Genomic DNA, 19044 nt, shown 5'->3' with positions numbered 1-19044 from the left:
TATTTTTAAAGAGATTACCTTATTCTGACACCTAATTTATTTTTTTGCATTTCTTAAAGAGTTTAATCAGTAAAACCAAGGCCGACAACTTCCTTTTCTTCCGGTTGAGGCGACCTGATCGCAAAGATCAGCTATGAAGGTAGAATAAAATCCAAAATAAAGTGTTATCTGCTTTCAAATCGTCTCATTACTTGTCAGTTTAAGTATTTCAATGAATATTCTCTGATATCATCGTGTTTGGTTGGGTTGGAAGCTGTAACAAAAGTGATGTTGACAGATTCCATCATTACTATCCCACATGTTTACCATTAATCTAATGTGGAAAAAAGGATGTCCACACGATTAAATGATTTTGATTCACCAGTATTCCAAAGAAATTTATCAAGATAAGTTTTACGAAGTTCCTTGAGCCTTGTCTTGACATATTTTTGGAAATTATCGTTGTACATTTAAGTATCTTTCGCAGTGTTCGATGTATTTTAATAACAAGTTTTGACTGTGTTGAGAAGGAAGGTGTAATCTGTGTCTGTTGCATATACTTACCCAAAACCTACATGACATTGACACCCCTTATAAAAATTACAGTAGTGTTATGTGGACGATTTGAATTCGTTTTTTATGCAATGCAGTTGTTGCATTTCAAATGGATTTCTCGATATGAAAAAACAAATGCATATATTTTAATTATTTACTTATTCTGTATTAACATCTATAACGAGATACACACATTTTTATTTATTACTTTTAGCTCAACATCTCATATCCAGCCACTGGCTGTCAAAAACTGATTGAAGTCGATGATGAAAAGAAACTGCGTCCATTCTACGAAAAGAGGATGGCATCAGAAGTGCCAGCTGACAGTCTTGGAGATGAATGGAAGGTATGATGATTTTACAAACAAAGATAGAGACATTATTTGAAAGCTGGAGCCTTTAGCGTGTTATTTTTGTTTTACATTTTTGGAAATTATTTTTTTGTAGGGGTATGTTCTGAGAATTGCTGGAGGCAATGACAAACAGGGATTTCCCATGAAACAGGGAATTCTTACCAACGTCCGTGTGAGATTGCTTCTCAGTAAAGGACATTCCTGCTTCCGCCCCAGACGCACTGGAGAGCGTCGTAGAAAGTCCGTCAGAGGATGTATTGTAGACTCCAACCTTAGTGTTTTGGCTATGGTCATCGTCAAAAAAGGTTATTATAAAAGATAGTTCTCAATAGATGCACATGTCTAAAATTGGTTTATTTTGTACTTCTTCTTTGTACGACATTGTAGCAACAATGATGTTCACAACTCTAAACCCATCTCTCTGAATAATTTGATGTTTCCTATAAGATCTGAGTTGCTACATTTCGTTTAATTTACTTGTTATTATTCAAAACTCAAAACTTGCCCCAAAAAATGTTTTATTTAAAACAATGTGTAAAATATAAAAGGTGTTTGTGTACACCACATAGCATTCTTTAAAGGTGTTTTAGGAACTATGTTATGGCCGGTACTGAAATTTCTTTAAAATATTTGCATTAGTGTGTGTCACTAAATTTATAAATGTATGTTCAATCATTTCTAAACCTAGCATTCTGAGTATTAAGATTTTGTTAACATTTTGATTTGAGATAACGTAAGCTAATGATGAAAAGGAATTAGAAAGAAAAACATTCAAAATGGTAAATTAAGATGTCAATGTCGTATGTCTGCGTGAGAAGGAGATATTTTAGGTCTTAAAAGCACCACAATCAGTCAATTATCTTTTTTTCCCCTGATTGAGGGACAGTCTTTATTCAATACTTCAAAGCTTTTTAGACCAGAACAATATATTCAAAGTCATACCATGTGTACTTCTATAATTTTCAAAACAATGAATACCACCACTTGATGTATCTATGATGTACATTTAATTTCTAAACCCATCTCTCTGAGTCTTATTGATGTTGATGAGAGATGTTGATCTGAGATACTATTTTAGCTTTCAGGTTATTGAAGTTTTGGTTTTTGTTTCCATATTTTCTTGAAAATATTTGTTGGTCTTGAGATTAGTTATGGTTTGACTGTTCTCAGCTTCTATGTTATATGATTAATCATGGCATCACTTTTATTAAGAATAAGATTTTTAAAAATATGTTTTCCTTTATAATAAAGCAAATATTCTGAAAGGGAGGAGGTTGTTGTCCAAAAACATTTAAGTTTTCGTTTACTGGTTTTCTCAGACAAACGTTTTAAACAATCATGTTTAGGGTATTAATTTGAATCATTGGGGTATCCATGGGGTCTTTGGGTGAAAAGACGTGCATGTTGATTGTATATTTATTCATGATATAATACATAAATTGGGGATCGGGTTGAATTAGTTTATTAAATATTTGATCCATCTTTTAACACTGGAGTTTTGAATGGTACATGTATTTTTATCAAAAATTTTTTTGAAGCTGGCAGATCTATGATGTATATATAATTTCTAAACCCAACTCTCTGAGTCTTATAGATCTTGACGAGAGAAATTATCTGAGATACTGCGAGCTAACTTAGCTAGGCATTTGAAATGTGTGCTTATGTAGACACTTATAGTGGTCTGTGTGTTTAGGTGAGAAGGACATCCCTGGCCTGACTGACACCACCATTCCCCGTCGTCTGGGACCCAAGAGAGCCAGCAAAATCAGGAAGCTGTTCAATCTATCCAAGGAAGATGACGTTCGTCAGTACGTCGTCAGGAGGCCTCTCCCACAAAAGGAGGGTAGGTATATTGTGTATGATGCCTGCTCAATAGGCAGGTTGTAAGATTATGTGCTGAGGTCTGCAATGATGAAAAATTCTCAGCTCACTTTGAAAAGTATAGCATGAAACAATATCATTGGCTGAGCAGACAACTAATGTAGATACAGAGTTATGCAACGGTTTCCTTATTTTACATGGAAAATAAGTTTTCAATGCCAAAGATTGGCAAATTTTGATTGCTGAAAGTTCAGAATTGATGTAGCAATTGGATGGTTTTGTAATAGTGATTATTCTGTGTTTTATCTGCAGTACCACAATAGCAATATTTACATTCCATATACATGTATATATTGATTATAAATTGTATGGAAAGCTATGGCATTCAAAACATAAAGCAGACAAGGTGCTTAAGTTTTATTTTGACATCACAAACTTTAACTGCTATTAAAGTGCGAAGTTGCACCCGAAAATCAATATTCATGGTTGTGCCTATTAGAGTTAATTTGAACTTACTCTAATGGTTAATAAGGATTTTTAGAGATGATCACATTTGCAAACAATGTTCAAAGTTTAAGAAAATTTATATAAATAGAATCATTAATTCATAATTTTCAGAAAGATGTAGTACCATTATATAAATAGTGCTTGTTTGGGAGGGTAATTAACTGTTGAGATTGACACCCTGAGAAAACCATTGTCAACCCATGCAAAGCAGAGGTTAAATATTAAATATTTTATCCATCTTTTAACACTGGAGTTTTGAATGGTACATGTATTTTTATCAATTTTTTTTAAAGCTGGCAGATCTATGATGTATATATAATTTCTAAACCCAACTCTCTGAGTCTTATAGATCTTGACGAGAGAAATTATCTGAGATACTGCCATATTGACAATGGTTTTCGAGGGGTGTCAATTTCAACTGTTACCCTCCCAAACAGGCACTATTTATATAGTGTTACCCATTGCCAAGTGTGTTGCTAACGCTGAGGGTACTAGAATGGATTACCAATGTATATTTACAAGTATTCAATGTATATTTACAATTGTAAGTGTTTGAATATTAATGCGAGATTTTTTACTATCATTAAAAACTTTCAGTGTAAGTTTTGTCATTTATAAATTTAAATGATTATTTTATCTTGGTTGTAACAGTGATATATACAATGATATCTTATAGCATTGAACTATTTTTGACACCACAGTGTTGTTAACTGACATCAGGTGACTGAATAACTGTACATAAAACTCATAACAGTTTTTTGTCAGCACCCTTGACTGCAGTTATTGAAGCAAAAAAGGTGTTTCGAAAAAATTTGTTAAAAAGTTAATATTCATTCATTGATAAATAAGGCTGATTAATAATTAAGTCTTAAACTTTGAAATGAAAAAAAAAATTTAGTTGTGAAGGAGTAAAACTAACAGCAAGATAACGCTGTTCTACAGCTCATCAAACTCATTGCAGAAAACCAGCTTAGGAATGTGTTTTGCAATTCATTTTATTGGAGATCACTTCACATTGTAAATGATTACTTTTATCTTTCAACTGATGCATATATAATGTTGGTATATATATTAAGTTTAATACTGAAGGTGCACAGCTTTGCAGTGATGAAAATTCTCAGCTCACTTTGAAAACAAAAAATGAAAATTTTTCCAAATCTGAGCAAAGCACAGTATCATTACCTAATGTTTAATGACCCGGTACTCTGTTATGACAGCATTTAATTTCAAATTGCATTAATTGTTACAGGTAAGAAGGCCAAGACAAAGGCCCCCAAAATCCAGAGACTGGTCACACCAGTTGTTCTGCAGAGAAAGAGACACAGACTGGCCCTGAAAAAGAAGAGGCACGCTAAGCGCAGGGAAGATGCTGCCGAGTACGCCAAAATCTTGGCACAGAGACTAAAGGAGGCAAAGGAGAGAAAGAGGAGTAGGTCCAACAGCAGGACCTCAATGTCCGCCTCAACATCTAAGTGAGGATGTTATTTAAGAAATTAAAAAAATGACAAACCAAATTTGTGTTTAGTTTGTTTTTAATATGGCAGATTCCAATTCCGCATACAAAATTATATGCTTACATTTGTTTATCGTTATCAAAATACAATGGATTACTTGTGTATATTATAAATGCTCTCTTAATTTCTACATTTTAACAGTCATTTATAGAAGCACAAATAATTCAGTTTTGGATGTACAGTTTGTTCATAGGCAGTCTATCATTGCAAGAAAATAATGATTATTGAGGTGGACTATTGAGAATTGGATTAGTCTTTGCTGAAGGTGTATCGCTTCTGTTTAGATTCTGGGCCTGGTTTAAGTCCCGGAATAAACATCCCAAGTACATCTCTAGCCACGGACATTGCAATGAATGGCAGTAATAGCAGACCTCGCAACAATGTGGCAAACCAATTGCTCAGCTCCATTTTGTTCTCTGAAATGGAAAACATTAATATGTAATTGCTTAAAGTCCTGTATGCATAAACAAGACTGTAGAATAAAAGTTAAAGAAGTCTTTAAGGGACATGGTCACAATTTTCGTCAAATTCTGTTTTTAGTATTTACAATGCCTTAGGAATGCATTTCTAATGATCAAATGAAGTTTGAGAGTCAGTCGTTGAGCTATCTTTGTCATGTAGACAAGGCACGTGCCCTGTTTTTGTTTACATAGATTCCATATAGTGGTAAAAAAATCTCTTTCAAGCTGATTTGTCTATCTTCTTATTTATTTCAATCATCAATAAACAATTCCTAATGTTTAACACATTCATTTTACGTCTAAAACTTGAATTTTTACTTTAACATTCAGAATGTAAACGAAAGCAAAGAATTGTAAGCTCTGTAGGACTGTAACTCGCTTAAAAATTAACGAATGACACTCAAATTTTGGTTGCCTATCAAAAATGCCTTACTAAAGCATTGTAAACATTAAAATCGAAAAATAATTTTTGACCAAAATCGTGACCATGCCCCTTTAAAATAAGGATCCATTTCTTGTCTTGTCCCAAAGTTGCATACGATGTTGATTGACGTTAGCAAATTTTCAGTTCATAAAAATTATGTTGGAACACTACTGTTCGTCGAAGTAAGTCTTAATCCCCCCCCCCCCCATTTTTTAAAACGAATATATTGAACAGTGTACACGTTTAAAGTTTTAGCAGAATATGCGTTTAAATAGCGGGGAGTGGTTCCAATGGTAGTATGTTTGAAAAAGTGACCAGCATTTTCGATGGATATTTATCAAAATATCGATTCTAAGCTTTGCAATAGAAACATTGATACAATCTTCGAACTTGATGCGAGAACTTAGAAGAAAACCTGTTTTATGGGTTGGCGAGCCCAGTGCTATCCAACTTGGATTAAAAAAGGGTTACTTGAGTACTCGTTGGAAGGTATGGATCGAAACAGATCGGTTCACAGGGGTGGGGTGGGGGTGTCAGTTGGTTTTCAATTTGATTACAATTCGTAATACCGGTATTTCTTAAAAAAGAGATCAAAGAATACAAAATTTTATTACAATGAATTTTGAATCTTGGTAACGACGTATTCAGACGTCATCTACAACTTAAAAACGCATATGCCATTGGGTTTATTTTTTTTTTTCATTTTCTTGAATAGTGGCAAATCGAGTAATCGGTCACTGACAGGTAGATACAGATCCTTCGGCAACTCTAGAAAATAATTCCCTATGAACTCGATTATAGCACAGACTTTTCGCCGACTCCTTATAAAGATTCGGGTATCGGTCTAGTCTTACATATAGAAGTCCGAAATTTAAGTCTGAATCAAAAATATTGTATTACATTGCATTTACTTACCGAAATACGCCTGTCTAGAATGAACAAGAATGAATGATTTGTCCTTGAACTAGAAAAAGATAACGGCTAGGTTTGTTGTTACGTGCGTTTCTGTCTTGGGCTCACATGGTCATTGACTGGGACTTGCATGAAAAAAAAAAGATTGCGTTGGATAATTTTTTATTTTCAAAGGTAAATCACAAATCTAATGACTACCCGGCTCACATGGTCATTGACTGGGACTTGCATGAAAAAAAAAAAATAGAATGCGTTGGATAATTTTTCATTTTCAAAGATAAATCACAAATCCAATGACTACCCCAGTCGCGTTGACTTTATTACAGCAGTTATTGTGTTATCGTGGCCGTAACCGCTAGGCGGAAAAAAATTGGACAAGGGATCAGTCTAGCTCCCGTCTGAAAAAAATTCCCAGGTCATACATCCGAATTTTTTTCAGACCTGAAGCTAGGAGTCAGGGGGCCTCCTTAGCACCCACTCCAACCCCCAGCAAAAGCTCTGACCTAACTAATGATTCATCTTCGATTCTAGCATACTCCTGGCATCTTTTCTACATTGGTAGTAATTTTTTTTATGACTTAATAATGAGTCCGGCAATTCTTTTTTTTCTGTTATGTAAAAGAGAGAACGTGAGGAAGTTCATAGTCAATTCGTGATGAATATCATTATAAAAACAACACTGGAATTTTTTATATTTTTTTTTTTTGGGGGGGGGGGGCGGTTGAGCCTGAAGCATTTGCTTATATATGTATGTAGTTACGACACTGCTAAACTAAGTGGTTCCCATTATTAATGTCAAGTCTGAAGGCCGCAGCAAATTAAAGAAGACCAATGACGCATGAATTATGTTATATGTAGGAGACAAATTTCATTGTATACATGTATTTGTTTACTTACAGATGTATAATTAAATATGAGAGAGTTTATACCAGGTATGCATGTTAGCCTGATATATTTAATTGCTACATCCCCCCCCCCTCCGAAAGTTAGTAAAACTGATTAATGGTCAAGCAATATTAGTTACCTCTCCTGATAATAAGTGTTAAGTCTGTCTGAAGCATATTTTCTCTCCCCTTAGCTGCAGGTGTGTAGCTCCCGGTCTAAACAAAACTTTGGATGGACGACCTGGTCGTCAATTCAAATTTTTTTTAGACCAGGAGCTACACACCTACAGCTACTCCCCCCTCTACCTAATATAACTCATCTTTCACCACAGGGTGCCTTCGGGTAAAGGTAAAGGTTGTGCGATGACCCTGAAACATGTTTCTAGGCCAAAGGTTTTTGTCAAAGCATATTTTTGTCAGGATCATTTACAATATTCTCTTCCCTTGGCCCAATGTGGCCAGTACTTCACACACACAGTGGTCCTTTTGGTAAAGGGTGCACGTGAAGTGAACTTGAACAAAGTTTCTAGGTCAAGGTCAGATCATACCTCTTCAACCAAATTCTTTTAGGTCAAAGGTTAATATCAAAGCCGAAAGATCTATGTGTAAAATCTCTGCCCTGACTGACCATCTATCATCTCTCCTTGACTCAACCTAACCTATATATATTGTAGCTGCAAATCTACGGGAAAATTCGGGTTGACATTCCGTCAACCTACCTACAGTGCTTCCCATACAGAAACTTGGACTTACAGGTATAAATCTTATATCTAAACACATTTTGTACAAATATTCGATTCCAAAAAATCCATGAACATTTTACTACAGATAACGTCACTTTATTTGCTTCTGAAATTCATTTGAGCACCATCACTATAGCACCTGTAAATGTAGTAAAGTGGTAGAGAAGTTTGTGGTGACTCTCGATCTGCATGTCATTTTAATATAATTTATATTGTTAACTTCAAACTATTATTCAGTAAAGAAATAATCCATGAATTTTACCTTTTAAATTTGGCATTTTTCTTTATTTTTATGAAAGTCCTTCTTCTAAAGGAGATCAAAACAGTCTCAAATATTATCACGACCATCAAACGACTTAGACACTATTTGGCTTAACATTTTCAAATTTTATTTTTCCATTTTCAATGTTTATAATGATAAATAGAGAAGTTTATAATGCTATGTCAATTTGAAAGTCAAATATCCAGTTATAAGCAAGATACAGAGTTCATAATTCTTTGTTTTGTAAATAAAACTCGAATATTGTCATTTTTACATATGTATTGTACGCAGCATTATATAAGGAATAAGGAATCATTCTTTGAGTATTATGAGGTGACTATTTTGGTCGGGGCGTGATCAAATCCAATAAAGCCCGAAGGGCTTTATGATAGATTTGATCACGCCCCGACCGAAATTATCACCTCATAATATTCAAAGAATGATTCCTTATTACTTATATTTATATAATTTTAGGCCATCGTACGATTAAATATTTAAATATAAATAAACAAACCCCGCTGGCGCCTCGATTTGGCGTCATTTTGTATTATGAGTTACATAGTACAAAATCGATACGTAGTGTTATCACAGACAAAGACACTGGATAATGTAAATATATGAAGATAATGAATAATTGTTTTTTACATGTGATTTTGTCTAAGAAATGGTAATTCTCTATATTACATTTTTGTAAACAACTTATATAAGACTTGAGCTTTGTTTAAATAACAACCAATTCTTACCTCTGTATCTCGCTTGTAACTTGACTTTAACATTCAATATTCTGGTAAATCATTTAAAATGCGCCAGTAAACCATTTTATACATGTACATAAAAAATAAAAATAAAATTTTTGATCTCAAATCGTGTCCAAGTCCAATGATTTCATTTATATATGTTGTGTATTTCTGGTAAAAGGTCCCGTTTCCTTAGATTTTTCTGAGTGCCATTTTATCATGAACACAACTAAATAGTACTGGCGATTGTTAATTCTTATTAAAATTATTACACTTTGCCATTAACCTTCGGAATGCACCGGCACCATGCAGAGTAACGGCGTGGTACTTCATTACGTGTGAGCTAGTTTATATCTGTAAGTATCCTTTTTTAATTAAGAAGTGGACAGGCATAGTCTACATCCACATGGATGTAGACTATGCCTGTCCACTTCTCAAAAGAAAATATAAAAATTCTAATTGAATTTTACCTGATAAATAAATTAAAAACCAACTTTCATTTTCGATAAACCAGCCCGAAATAGCAAAAAAGAAAGTAGATGGTGGACACGCTTTGGCGGATCCAAGTCAATGGAAATTTACATCAAAGTATATGCCTGCAATGAAATAATATTGAATGATTACGTAAAAAATGAATATATTTACTGCAGACATATTTAGGGTCTACATAGAAATTGAGATATGACAAATGTTGACTAATTTACTTCATGGCGGAAAATGTAGGGCGAGTTAATCACCATGCAGAACTGAACCTTGGATTTAACAATTTTGGTTTAAGACTAGCGTTTTTGAAATACATATAAACAATTTCAAACCACTGCAGCCTTGAATACATGAATATGTGAACCAGGAACAGCTAGATATTGTGTTACTATAGCATTGAATCATGATTTTTTGAAGTATACACTATCATAACTGCAGCGGTGTGTGCATACAAATTGAGTAACGCGCGTTAGCTGCAGTTATGAGGGTGTATACTTCAAAAAATCATGATTCAATGCTTATATTTACATTTTTTTTAACTTCTTGCCTTGTCTGCAAATGTGATTCATACCTTAAAATTCCTATCTTATCCTAAGGGTAAGTTAATATTAATGGAAGAGCCACAGTAACAGCCATAAGCGTGAACTTTGATTTTCGCTTGTGACGTTGCTGTTTACAGCGTTCAACGTTTGTGACGTCATAATTAAACTCGTCAATTTGACCTTTGACTACTTGTTGCATTTAGAGGCATTTAACGTAGCTCGCGGGTTTGCTGACGTCACAATAGGAATCGACGTAAAGAGTTGACCGTCATAGTAAACTCATAATTTTTTTTTAAAATGACAAATGAGATATTTAGAAGTATAAAAGAAAATATTTTAAAAAGCTTATATGCGGTTTATGACTGTTTTTACGACGATTTATAATATCAAGTGCTGAAAATTTAAAGATGTCACATACATTGTCACATTTTGTTCTATAAAGATAAAGAATGAGTGTGCGTTAGAACTCTTCCATTTAAAGTAGATCCAGTGTTCTGTGACGTCACACTTTTTTTGTAAAACTTTGAATTCTTTAAAAATTGTGCAAGATAGTTTTATTTATTTTATGTGAATATAATCACATGGATGTAATTAGAATTATTGGTTGGTTAAAGATATTTTCGCACTTAATTTAATACTTAATTTCCAAATTTTTATATATTTTATCTATGCAAAGGGGAAATAACTCTTTTTCTGACTCTTCTCTCATTTGTATGTCTAAATGCTATAGTTTTTCTTATTCCAACGATTAATTTTAAAATATTTTTGTAATTTTAGTTTTCTGATAAAGTTGACATTAAAATTAAACAAGAAAAACAAATTTCTGCCTACAAGATTTTACTTTTAACAGAAAAAAAAACATTTTTCTAATGCTTAAATATGCTTTAGTTTGTGTTTATCTGGCATCTCAAAAAGTGTGATGACAGGTATATTTTTTCTAACAATTGATGACATTTAAGTCTATTAAGTCGAAATCAGTTCGGTTTTTCAACTTTCCTCAGAGAATGTTACGAGTATGGAGCTACCTTAAAGTCATGATTTAAAATAGAATGTATGCATTAACTTCGCTTTTTTTTTTTTACAATTATAACTTTCGTAATCTGTACTACCGATTAAATTCTTAAATTTCTTTTGGCTTGAGATAACTGTTTTATTCGAATAATTACTTATAATGTCAGTAGTTGCCTGGCATTTTATTTTTGCATTGATTGACTCAGAGTTTCATAAAAACAAAAATAGCAATTTTCTGTATCTTTACAGCCTTACATTAATTGCATTTGATAACATTCACAATAATGTTTAATAAGCATTTACATGTTCTAAAATGTGTTAAACAGCTAGTCTTGTCAATAAATGCATTTCAATTTTGGTGTTCTATGAAGTAAGGAAATTATGACGTCAGGCTAACGTCGTAATGAAAATATAAGGTTTTGAGAAATCTTTTAAATCTTTAAAGTTTTTTTGCCAAAAATTGGCCGAGAACACATACTGATATTTTTTTATGAATTGATTCATAATTATCTCCTCTGTTTTTGTGTTGAGTATGATTAACTTCGTCTGAATCGTTTAAAAGTTTGGAGCATAGTTTTGTAAAGCGTTTCTCGGTTAAAATGTGCATTTTACTATATATTTCATTGAAATGGCTTTGTTTGATTTTATTAATGACACTGTATTTGAAACACAATAACATTATTACCGCGCTGACGAATCTTAAATAAATTTTAGAAATAAAACTATAAAACCTATGGATCACGTGGACAAATTTTCAAGGTAGGTTTTCTCACAAGCAGGTAAACCCGCGAGCTACCTTAAACATCACGGAATTTAATGGAAAAACACAGTAGAATGTAAATATAACAGTTTACGTGTCGTCTGAATGTATGTATGCCGCATAAAACGGGGAAGTTGAATTGGCGTGGAAGAGATGAGGGTGACATTTTTTTTTACTGAAATTCTTATTTGGGACAGTGATAAAACGTATATACATGTATTGATATTATCATAAATGACCTAAAGAACAAAATATGTAGAAAACAGATCCGACGCGCTAGACACCCACTCCCTAATTTGAAATAAAATTTTAAAAAATGTTATATTTTCCAAACGAAAAGAAGAAAGGCCATATAGTGTATATGAAGTATTGTATCATATTAATGTATTTAGTTCCAATAATTACAGCACTAGGCGCGGAATATCATCTGGTGTTTATAACATAAAATGTTTGTCTTCCGCAAAACCTGTGAACATGGACATATGTAAATGTTTTAACAAAAAAACATGGCACGATCATATCAAAGAATAGCCTACGTCAGATCCTTATCTTTAAAAATTGATAAATAAACTCCGCGAAAACTTTCAGCTCACATTTAATCGGAATTTTGTAATTCGCCGATAAATACTTAGTTGTTAGGTGTTATATCAACATCCGTTACTCACAACGGCCCGAACCACGCTAACACGTCTGACACACGCACTTGTGGATATCAAACCGTTAAGCGAGGAAAATGTCTTTAGAGTCAACTATCGATGCAAAAATTGCCTCCAAAAAGGTAATCGTGTATTCCAAGAGCTACTGTCCTTTTTGTACTAAAGCAAAGAAAGTTTTTGAGACGTACATACAGAATGGGTTATTAAAACGAGAGGATTACGAGGTCATCGAGATCGAGAATGACCCCCAGTGCTCGGCCATCCAAGACATCATGAAGAAAAAGACGGGAGGTAGTTCTGTAAGTGTTTTGTATAATTAATCTTTTTCTTTTTGAATACAACTGTTAACCGGGCGTGTCACGCATAAATTATGTTTTGTTTACTGTTACTGATAAATTATCATCACTTACACATTTGCAGGCGCAGGCGTATGCATAGGCTAAACTTGTTCAATATATAATTACTTTAGTTATATATTCACGTTGTTTTCGTTTTTCGGCCAATTCTTTCTCTGTCTTTTTCTCACTCTCTCTCTACCAATTTTCTGTTTTAGTTAAATTTCGCTCATTTGAAATATTGTTGCAAATAAAATAAATATTGAAGATTTCGAAATGACACGGTTGACCGATTTTCTGACACATTCAAACTGTATAGGCCTACCGATTAATATACCGTACCTATAATGTTATTTTGTAATAATTATAATAATCCTCTCAGTAAAAGTGTTTTTAAAAGAAAAATGTATAGTTAAAACTTAGAATAGGATATCAACAGTGTCACTATTTAGAACATCAAATTTATGAATATATTTTTAGGTACCCCGAGTTTTTGTGAATGGGAAATTTATCGGAGGCGGTGACGACGTAGTCCGCCTGGATAAAAACGGAGAACTCAAGAAACTACTTTTATCTTGAGTAGGATATTTTCTAGAGAAATGTTCATGTCAGCTCGTTCAGTATCTTTCTAAAATCAGAACTGCTCTTTTTTTTTCCTCTTGTTAACTCTGATTTGCTTGTCATATTTACCAAGGTGCAATGTAATTTATTAGCGTGATATTATGATAGTGAATACTGAGAATTGGCTTTTTCATACAAGATTTCAACACCAAAATAATCCCTTTACTGTATATATGAAGCATTAGACTACATTATTTATATTTCTCTGAATATCATGTAATTTATATATGTACATGTATGTGTGCAGGCACGTAGCAGCACGTTCCACCTTTATCAACAATGCTACGTGCCTGGCAAATATTTTGCTGTAAATTGTCGACAAATCAATATCAAAACCAACTAGTTAGCTTCTGTCCTATGAATATGCGTAATAAAATTATTATAGAAGATGGTGTTATTTGTGTGTCTTTACGTTTATTTAGAAGCTACACCAAACTTACCAAGATAATATTTACTGTACGTGCCCCATATGTATATATGACCATGGGCCACGTGGCTCACCCGAATACCAGTATCGTATGCCTGTGCAAAATTCTTCTATAAAATTCTGAACTTGGCAGAGATTTTGCAGTGGCACACAGTTAAGAAATAAAGAATCTGTCCTTTAAATGTACATGTAGGCATCAGAATGCTTGCTTAAACGTTTTCTTCACCAGTACCAATGTAGAATTTCGCTCTCCCTCTGGGGCCCCACTAGTGGTCCAATGGCCATTATTTAGTCAAATCTGACACTACATCAGGATGTTTGCTTTGTGATATCAGTTTTATAATTTTGTGGTTCTTTAAAAATCGATTTTATAAGATTTTTTTTTTAAATTTTGTGGTTCTTTGAAAATAGATTTTATAAGATTTTTTTTTCTAAATATACCTAGATCGAACAATTTAGGATCTACATTTTTCAGGATGTTTGAAGATTTTCCCTTATATGTAAATGAGGGTTTTCCTGTACTACTTATATATTATTATTTTTGGAAAGATACAGTCTAATAACTGCAGCGGTGTGTGCATACACATTGAATAATGCGCGTTATAAAAAAATTGTATGCACACATCGCTGCAGTTATGAGACTGTATCTTTCCAAAAATAATGATTCAATGCTTAATTGCAAGTAAAAATTTGTGGAATGCAAATACATGTATATAGATGTTTATATTTTAAACTCTCATGGAAACCTAGTATTGGTCCGTGAAGAATCGAGAAGGCACACCATATCGAGATGATTGCACAATTATATATATAAAAAATGTAGCATTGTAATTCTTGAGAGGAAGATTTTATCAAGTTTTATTTTGCTTTGTTGTTCAAAAGAACAAGTCGACATTGTGAAAAAGTATACTGACGGACGGACGGACTAACGCTGGACAACAGGTGATCAGAATAACTTAATTCGGCGAATGGGATCTGAAGAGGCATTGAATCTGTACATATGTTATACTATTCTATATATAAAGATCATGAATTTGTACATTGATCCACAGTTTGAGTAAAAACCAGAAACATGATACCATTTCTACAGTCAGAAATTAATATCGCATGCAGACAGAAAAGGGGGGGGTGCAAGGAGCCTCCGTTTCTTACCTTCTTTTTGATATTTTACCTTCTTCTTGAATGAAAAAAAGTTTTCATAATGCTAGTTATTAAGGTTTTCATTATATCGTTCTTATTGTTTTGTTCGTTTAAATCTCTGGTCACCACTATTCGCTATGCACTTACTGCACTACAGTTTGCTGTGTTCAGTCATTGAGTCGCGGATCGATAGATCCAGGGTATAGATCCAGAGTATTTAAAAGCAAAGATCAGTTGAGGACCCTCAATTCAAATCACATGTACATTGCAATAAGCTCATCGACCTAAAGAAGAAGAAAAAATGTCTGTAGCAGCCGCTGTGGAAGAGAAAATCGCCTCCAAAAAAGTGGTGGTTTACTCCAAGAGTGGGTGTCCTTACTGCCAGAAAGCGAAGCAGGTGTTCACCAGGTACCTAAAATCTGGGAAGCTGAAGAGAGAGGATTACGAGGAGGTGGACATAACCCGGGACCCCCAGTGTGTGGCCATCCAGACCTACATGATGAAGAAGACTGGGGGTAGAACTGTAAGTATAGAGATTTACATGTTATCCCGCGTGTCTCTCTGGCACATGTAAAAACTATAAGGAACACGACGGAATTTTGTTATTATTTGGTTTTCTCTTTTTTTACCTCTCGTTTTTTTTTTCGGGATTTTAGCTTCTTTTTTTGCAAAAATGTCAATATTATATAGATTTACTTCAAGCTCTTTCGTATATTTTGCAACATGACCATCTTTTACTTACTTTTGCCAGTAGCGTCAATTTTCTATTTTATCACTATACAACTGTTTATTGATTTATTTAAAATGATGGTTTGTAAAAAAAAAAAATGGTTGTGTACTTCAACGTCGCGAATCTCTTATTGTAATGGTCACACATATGTATAGACCAGTCCCTATATAATATAATTGATAGAATGTTTGAAAATGACAGTTGTAGACCCAAAGTTTACGTGTCTCTATGCGAATCTTTAAATTAGTGTATACACAAAACACGTGTATGCCATATTATAAATAGATTTAAAGGTCCAGGCATATTGGAAAAGCCACTTTTTAGAACATCATGTTTTATGAACCATGTAATATATGTCAGCTATATATCGTACTTACCTATAGTAATACCCAGGGTTGTTTTTTAGGACTTTGTAGCTAATGATGCGTTTAATTAAAACGAGAAGTCCAGTTTTTCTTATTTTTTAAATTATGTTTTTTTTTCTTTTCTTTTTTTTTAATCAAAAAAGGTTTTTAGCCATATTCATTGTACTTGATATACATTGTAATTAATTATTTAAAACTTTCCGGAATTTTTCAGGTTCCCCGTGTTTTTGTGAAAGGTAAATTCATCGGTGGTGGAGATGACGTAGTCAGTAAAAACAACAGCGGTCAGCTCAAGAAACTCCTGGACATCGAATAACTTGAATACCCCCACCCCATCCACCCCTAAAATGTAGGGGGGAAGCAGAAGAGAATAAAGACATTGTTGATGAGTGATGAAAAACCACAAGGATAAAAAAAATAAGTTGACAATTTGGCCCGTTTATGATAACTCAGTCAGGGTTTTTCATGGTTAACTTTTTATTTAAGATGAAATAACAATTATTTACATATTTCTGTTTTATTTAAGATCATCTGCTTTATTTGCGAGTCCTGTTTTTATGTAGCGATTAAATGTGACGTGATATAGAAGTGTAATCAATGTATAAAACCACTGCAGTGTTTAAAATTATGATTTGATTCTGTGTATAAACCTGGAAAATTAAATTGTTTCATTTTGAAGTTAGAATTGTTCATGTGTATGCGTCTCCAGTCTAGGGATACATAGAAGATGGTGCCTAGCAAATTATTTATTTTTAAAAGTATTGAAAATGTATTACTTCCGTTTCTTAGTATGCCGCGACCAATGTGCGCGGATCTAGGAATCCGATATAAATGCATTAAAAAAGCAACTAATGCGATCAAGTTAGAACTTTGTCCTTGTAAATTAAGTTCAAAACCGATCTCTTTTACATATAGAACCATTTTAACAAGACCTTGGACTTTCAGTAGGGCGAAGCTATTTATTCCTTTATTGCGTCAAAACAAGTTAAAAATAACGCGGACTCAAGCTAAATAAGCACCAATTGCCTAGTCTTAGCTCAAACGCCAGACAAATCTTGTTGATTTCAAAGAGCCATGGCTGAGCGGACAGCACTGAAATAGACAGACCTACGTCACAGTGGTGTTTGACACAACTACCCAAAGTCCAAGCACTTTTTAAAATGGTTCTGCACATAGCCCATTCCTGTATCGATTTATCGGCATAGTTGTAGACCAAATGGTACAACCGTTAAACATGTTTTCTGCAGGTATTATATTTTAAGTGCACCTATAATTATAGTACAGGTTGATAAAACGTGTGCTTTTGGTTTCAAATTAACTCTTTTTCTTTCTTAAATTCTGAAATTTAGCTAATACAATATGAATTAAACAAAGATTTATCAAATATTTAGGAGGGGCATGCCTAGTTTTATATTAACCCCCGATATGACACCCCCCCCTCCCCCTGATTTGACCATTTTAATTGTTATCATATATACATGTACTGTATACAGGAAAATTTTCGCCCCGTTTAATTTTCGCCCCTTTCGCCCTCAATGTCAGTGGGCGAATTTGAGACTGGGCGAATTCCAATGTCTCAAATGATCTCTCTTTAAACACAACTTTATTTGGGGAATTCAAGACGGGGCGAAACCGTTTGCGAATGTAGAAGGACGAAAATAACACGCGGTGAAAATAACCATGCATGTAAATGTATATTGTAATTTGAAATAGACTTTTCTAATATCATCTTTATAGATGTACTAACAAAGAGTTACCTCTTTGTCTTGCTGTTTCCAGAATTCATATATGTGTATTGTGCTCAAATTATAATGTTAAAACTAATTACACTTACGTGGACAGAGATATCAACAGGTTTTGAAGGAAGTTCTCATTTACAAAGTGAAATGCAAATCGGGCGCTGAACATGAGCTCATTTCCTTGAAAATCAGCTCAGGATGTTAATGTTTTTTCCGTGATTAGTAATGTCAATTTACAACGCATATCCCGTAAAATCAATGATACATTTATGCATTTACATGTACTTTAGTACCGATATTTGTAAAAATACATATTACACTATAAAACCACTGTATACCGGTATTGTATAGTTGAAGAAATTTTTCAGCGGACTAAATCGTGCATCTTTTATTGAAAATTACATTATACTTCACATATAGGATTTTCAGTTCATATGAAGTCTAGATCTCTGTGTTTTACTAGTATAGATTGACCAAACGGAAGGGCCTTATCTATACTAAAACAATTATATTAAATTAAACAAGTGACAAAATTTTGTTCAGTATTTGTATGAGCCTCAGAGGGATATTCATACCTTTTTTTCACCTGAGCAAATTCTAACTTGATAAAATGTAAGGGTAGGAGGTTCTTCTGAAAATAATAGTTGAAAAATATTTTAATTTTATTTGAAAATATGTCAATACTGAAATATCCATGTCCATCTGTCTGTATACATCCGCACATGAACTTTAAACTACTGAATATAATATTCTGAAAATTTATACATAAGTTTACACCATTTGAAGATGTCATTGAACTATAAAACAATATTCAACGATTAAACGACAGTTTTCTTTTTCCCCATGGTCTACATATTGTACACTTATGTTGAACAGAAAGAAAGGTAATCCATACCAATTCTGTAATAGCTTTTCAATATGCTTGTAAGACAGTCACCTGATCATGTTGCCTAATGTCTGCATTGAATGAACCTATTCATTTTTTTTTTTTTGGGGGGGGGGGGGGGAATTCAATTAAATCTTAAAACACGTTTGATATTTGTTTAAAAAGATGTGTATATTTATGCTGGATGTTTTTCTTCCA

The 19044-nt window shown here is 33.4% G+C and overlaps 3 protein-coding genes and 1 long non-coding RNA gene across 4 annotated transcripts; 3 read left to right on the top strand and 1 right to left on the bottom strand.

Annotated features, from left to right (window-relative positions):
• The first annotated feature begins 46 nt into the window (after window positions 1–46).
• LOC128178046 (40S ribosomal protein S6-like) lies at window positions 47–4728 on the top strand. Its single transcript, XM_052845038.1, has 5 exons — window positions 47–139; window positions 749–880; window positions 981–1191; window positions 2580–2729; window positions 4464–4728. The coding sequence occupies exons 1-5, from the start codon at window positions 134–136 to the stop codon at window positions 4688–4690; spliced, it is 726 nt and encodes a 241-aa protein (XP_052700998.1). The 5' UTR covers window positions 47–133; the 3' UTR covers window positions 4691–4728.
• On the bottom strand, window positions 4729–15380 carry LOC128178049 (uncharacterized). The gene is made up of 4 exons (XR_008242896.1): window positions 15274–15380; window positions 9622–9747; window positions 6529–6650; window positions 4729–5144 (listed from the first exon to the last, which is right to left on the bottom strand). It is a non-coding gene; the product is annotated as an uncharacterized LOC128178049 (long non-coding RNA).
• LOC128178048 (uncharacterized) lies at window positions 12598–13946 on the top strand. Its single transcript, XM_052845040.1, has 2 exons — window positions 12598–12902; window positions 13419–13946. Exons 1-2 carry the CDS (start codon window positions 12681–12683, stop codon window positions 13515–13517), a joined length of 321 nt encoding a protein of 106 aa, XP_052701000.1. The 5' UTR covers window positions 12598–12680; the 3' UTR covers window positions 13518–13946.
• Window positions 15293–16642, top strand: LOC128178047 (uncharacterized). Its single transcript, XM_052845039.1, has 2 exons — window positions 15293–15649; window positions 16436–16642. Exons 1-2 carry the CDS (start codon window positions 15428–15430, stop codon window positions 16535–16537), a joined length of 324 nt encoding a protein of 107 aa, XP_052700999.1. The 5' UTR covers window positions 15293–15427; the 3' UTR covers window positions 16538–16642.
• Window positions 16643–19044: the final 2402 nt, after the last annotated feature.

Source organism: Crassostrea angulata, chromosome 3 (assembly GCF_025612915.1).
Source record: "Crassostrea angulata isolate pt1a10 chromosome 3, ASM2561291v2, whole genome shotgun sequence".
NCBI lineage: Eukaryota > Metazoa > Mollusca > Bivalvia > Ostreida > Ostreidae > Magallana > Magallana angulata.
The sequence above is the reverse complement of the archived record's forward strand: the minus strand, read 5'-3'. Positions and strand labels throughout refer to the sequence as shown.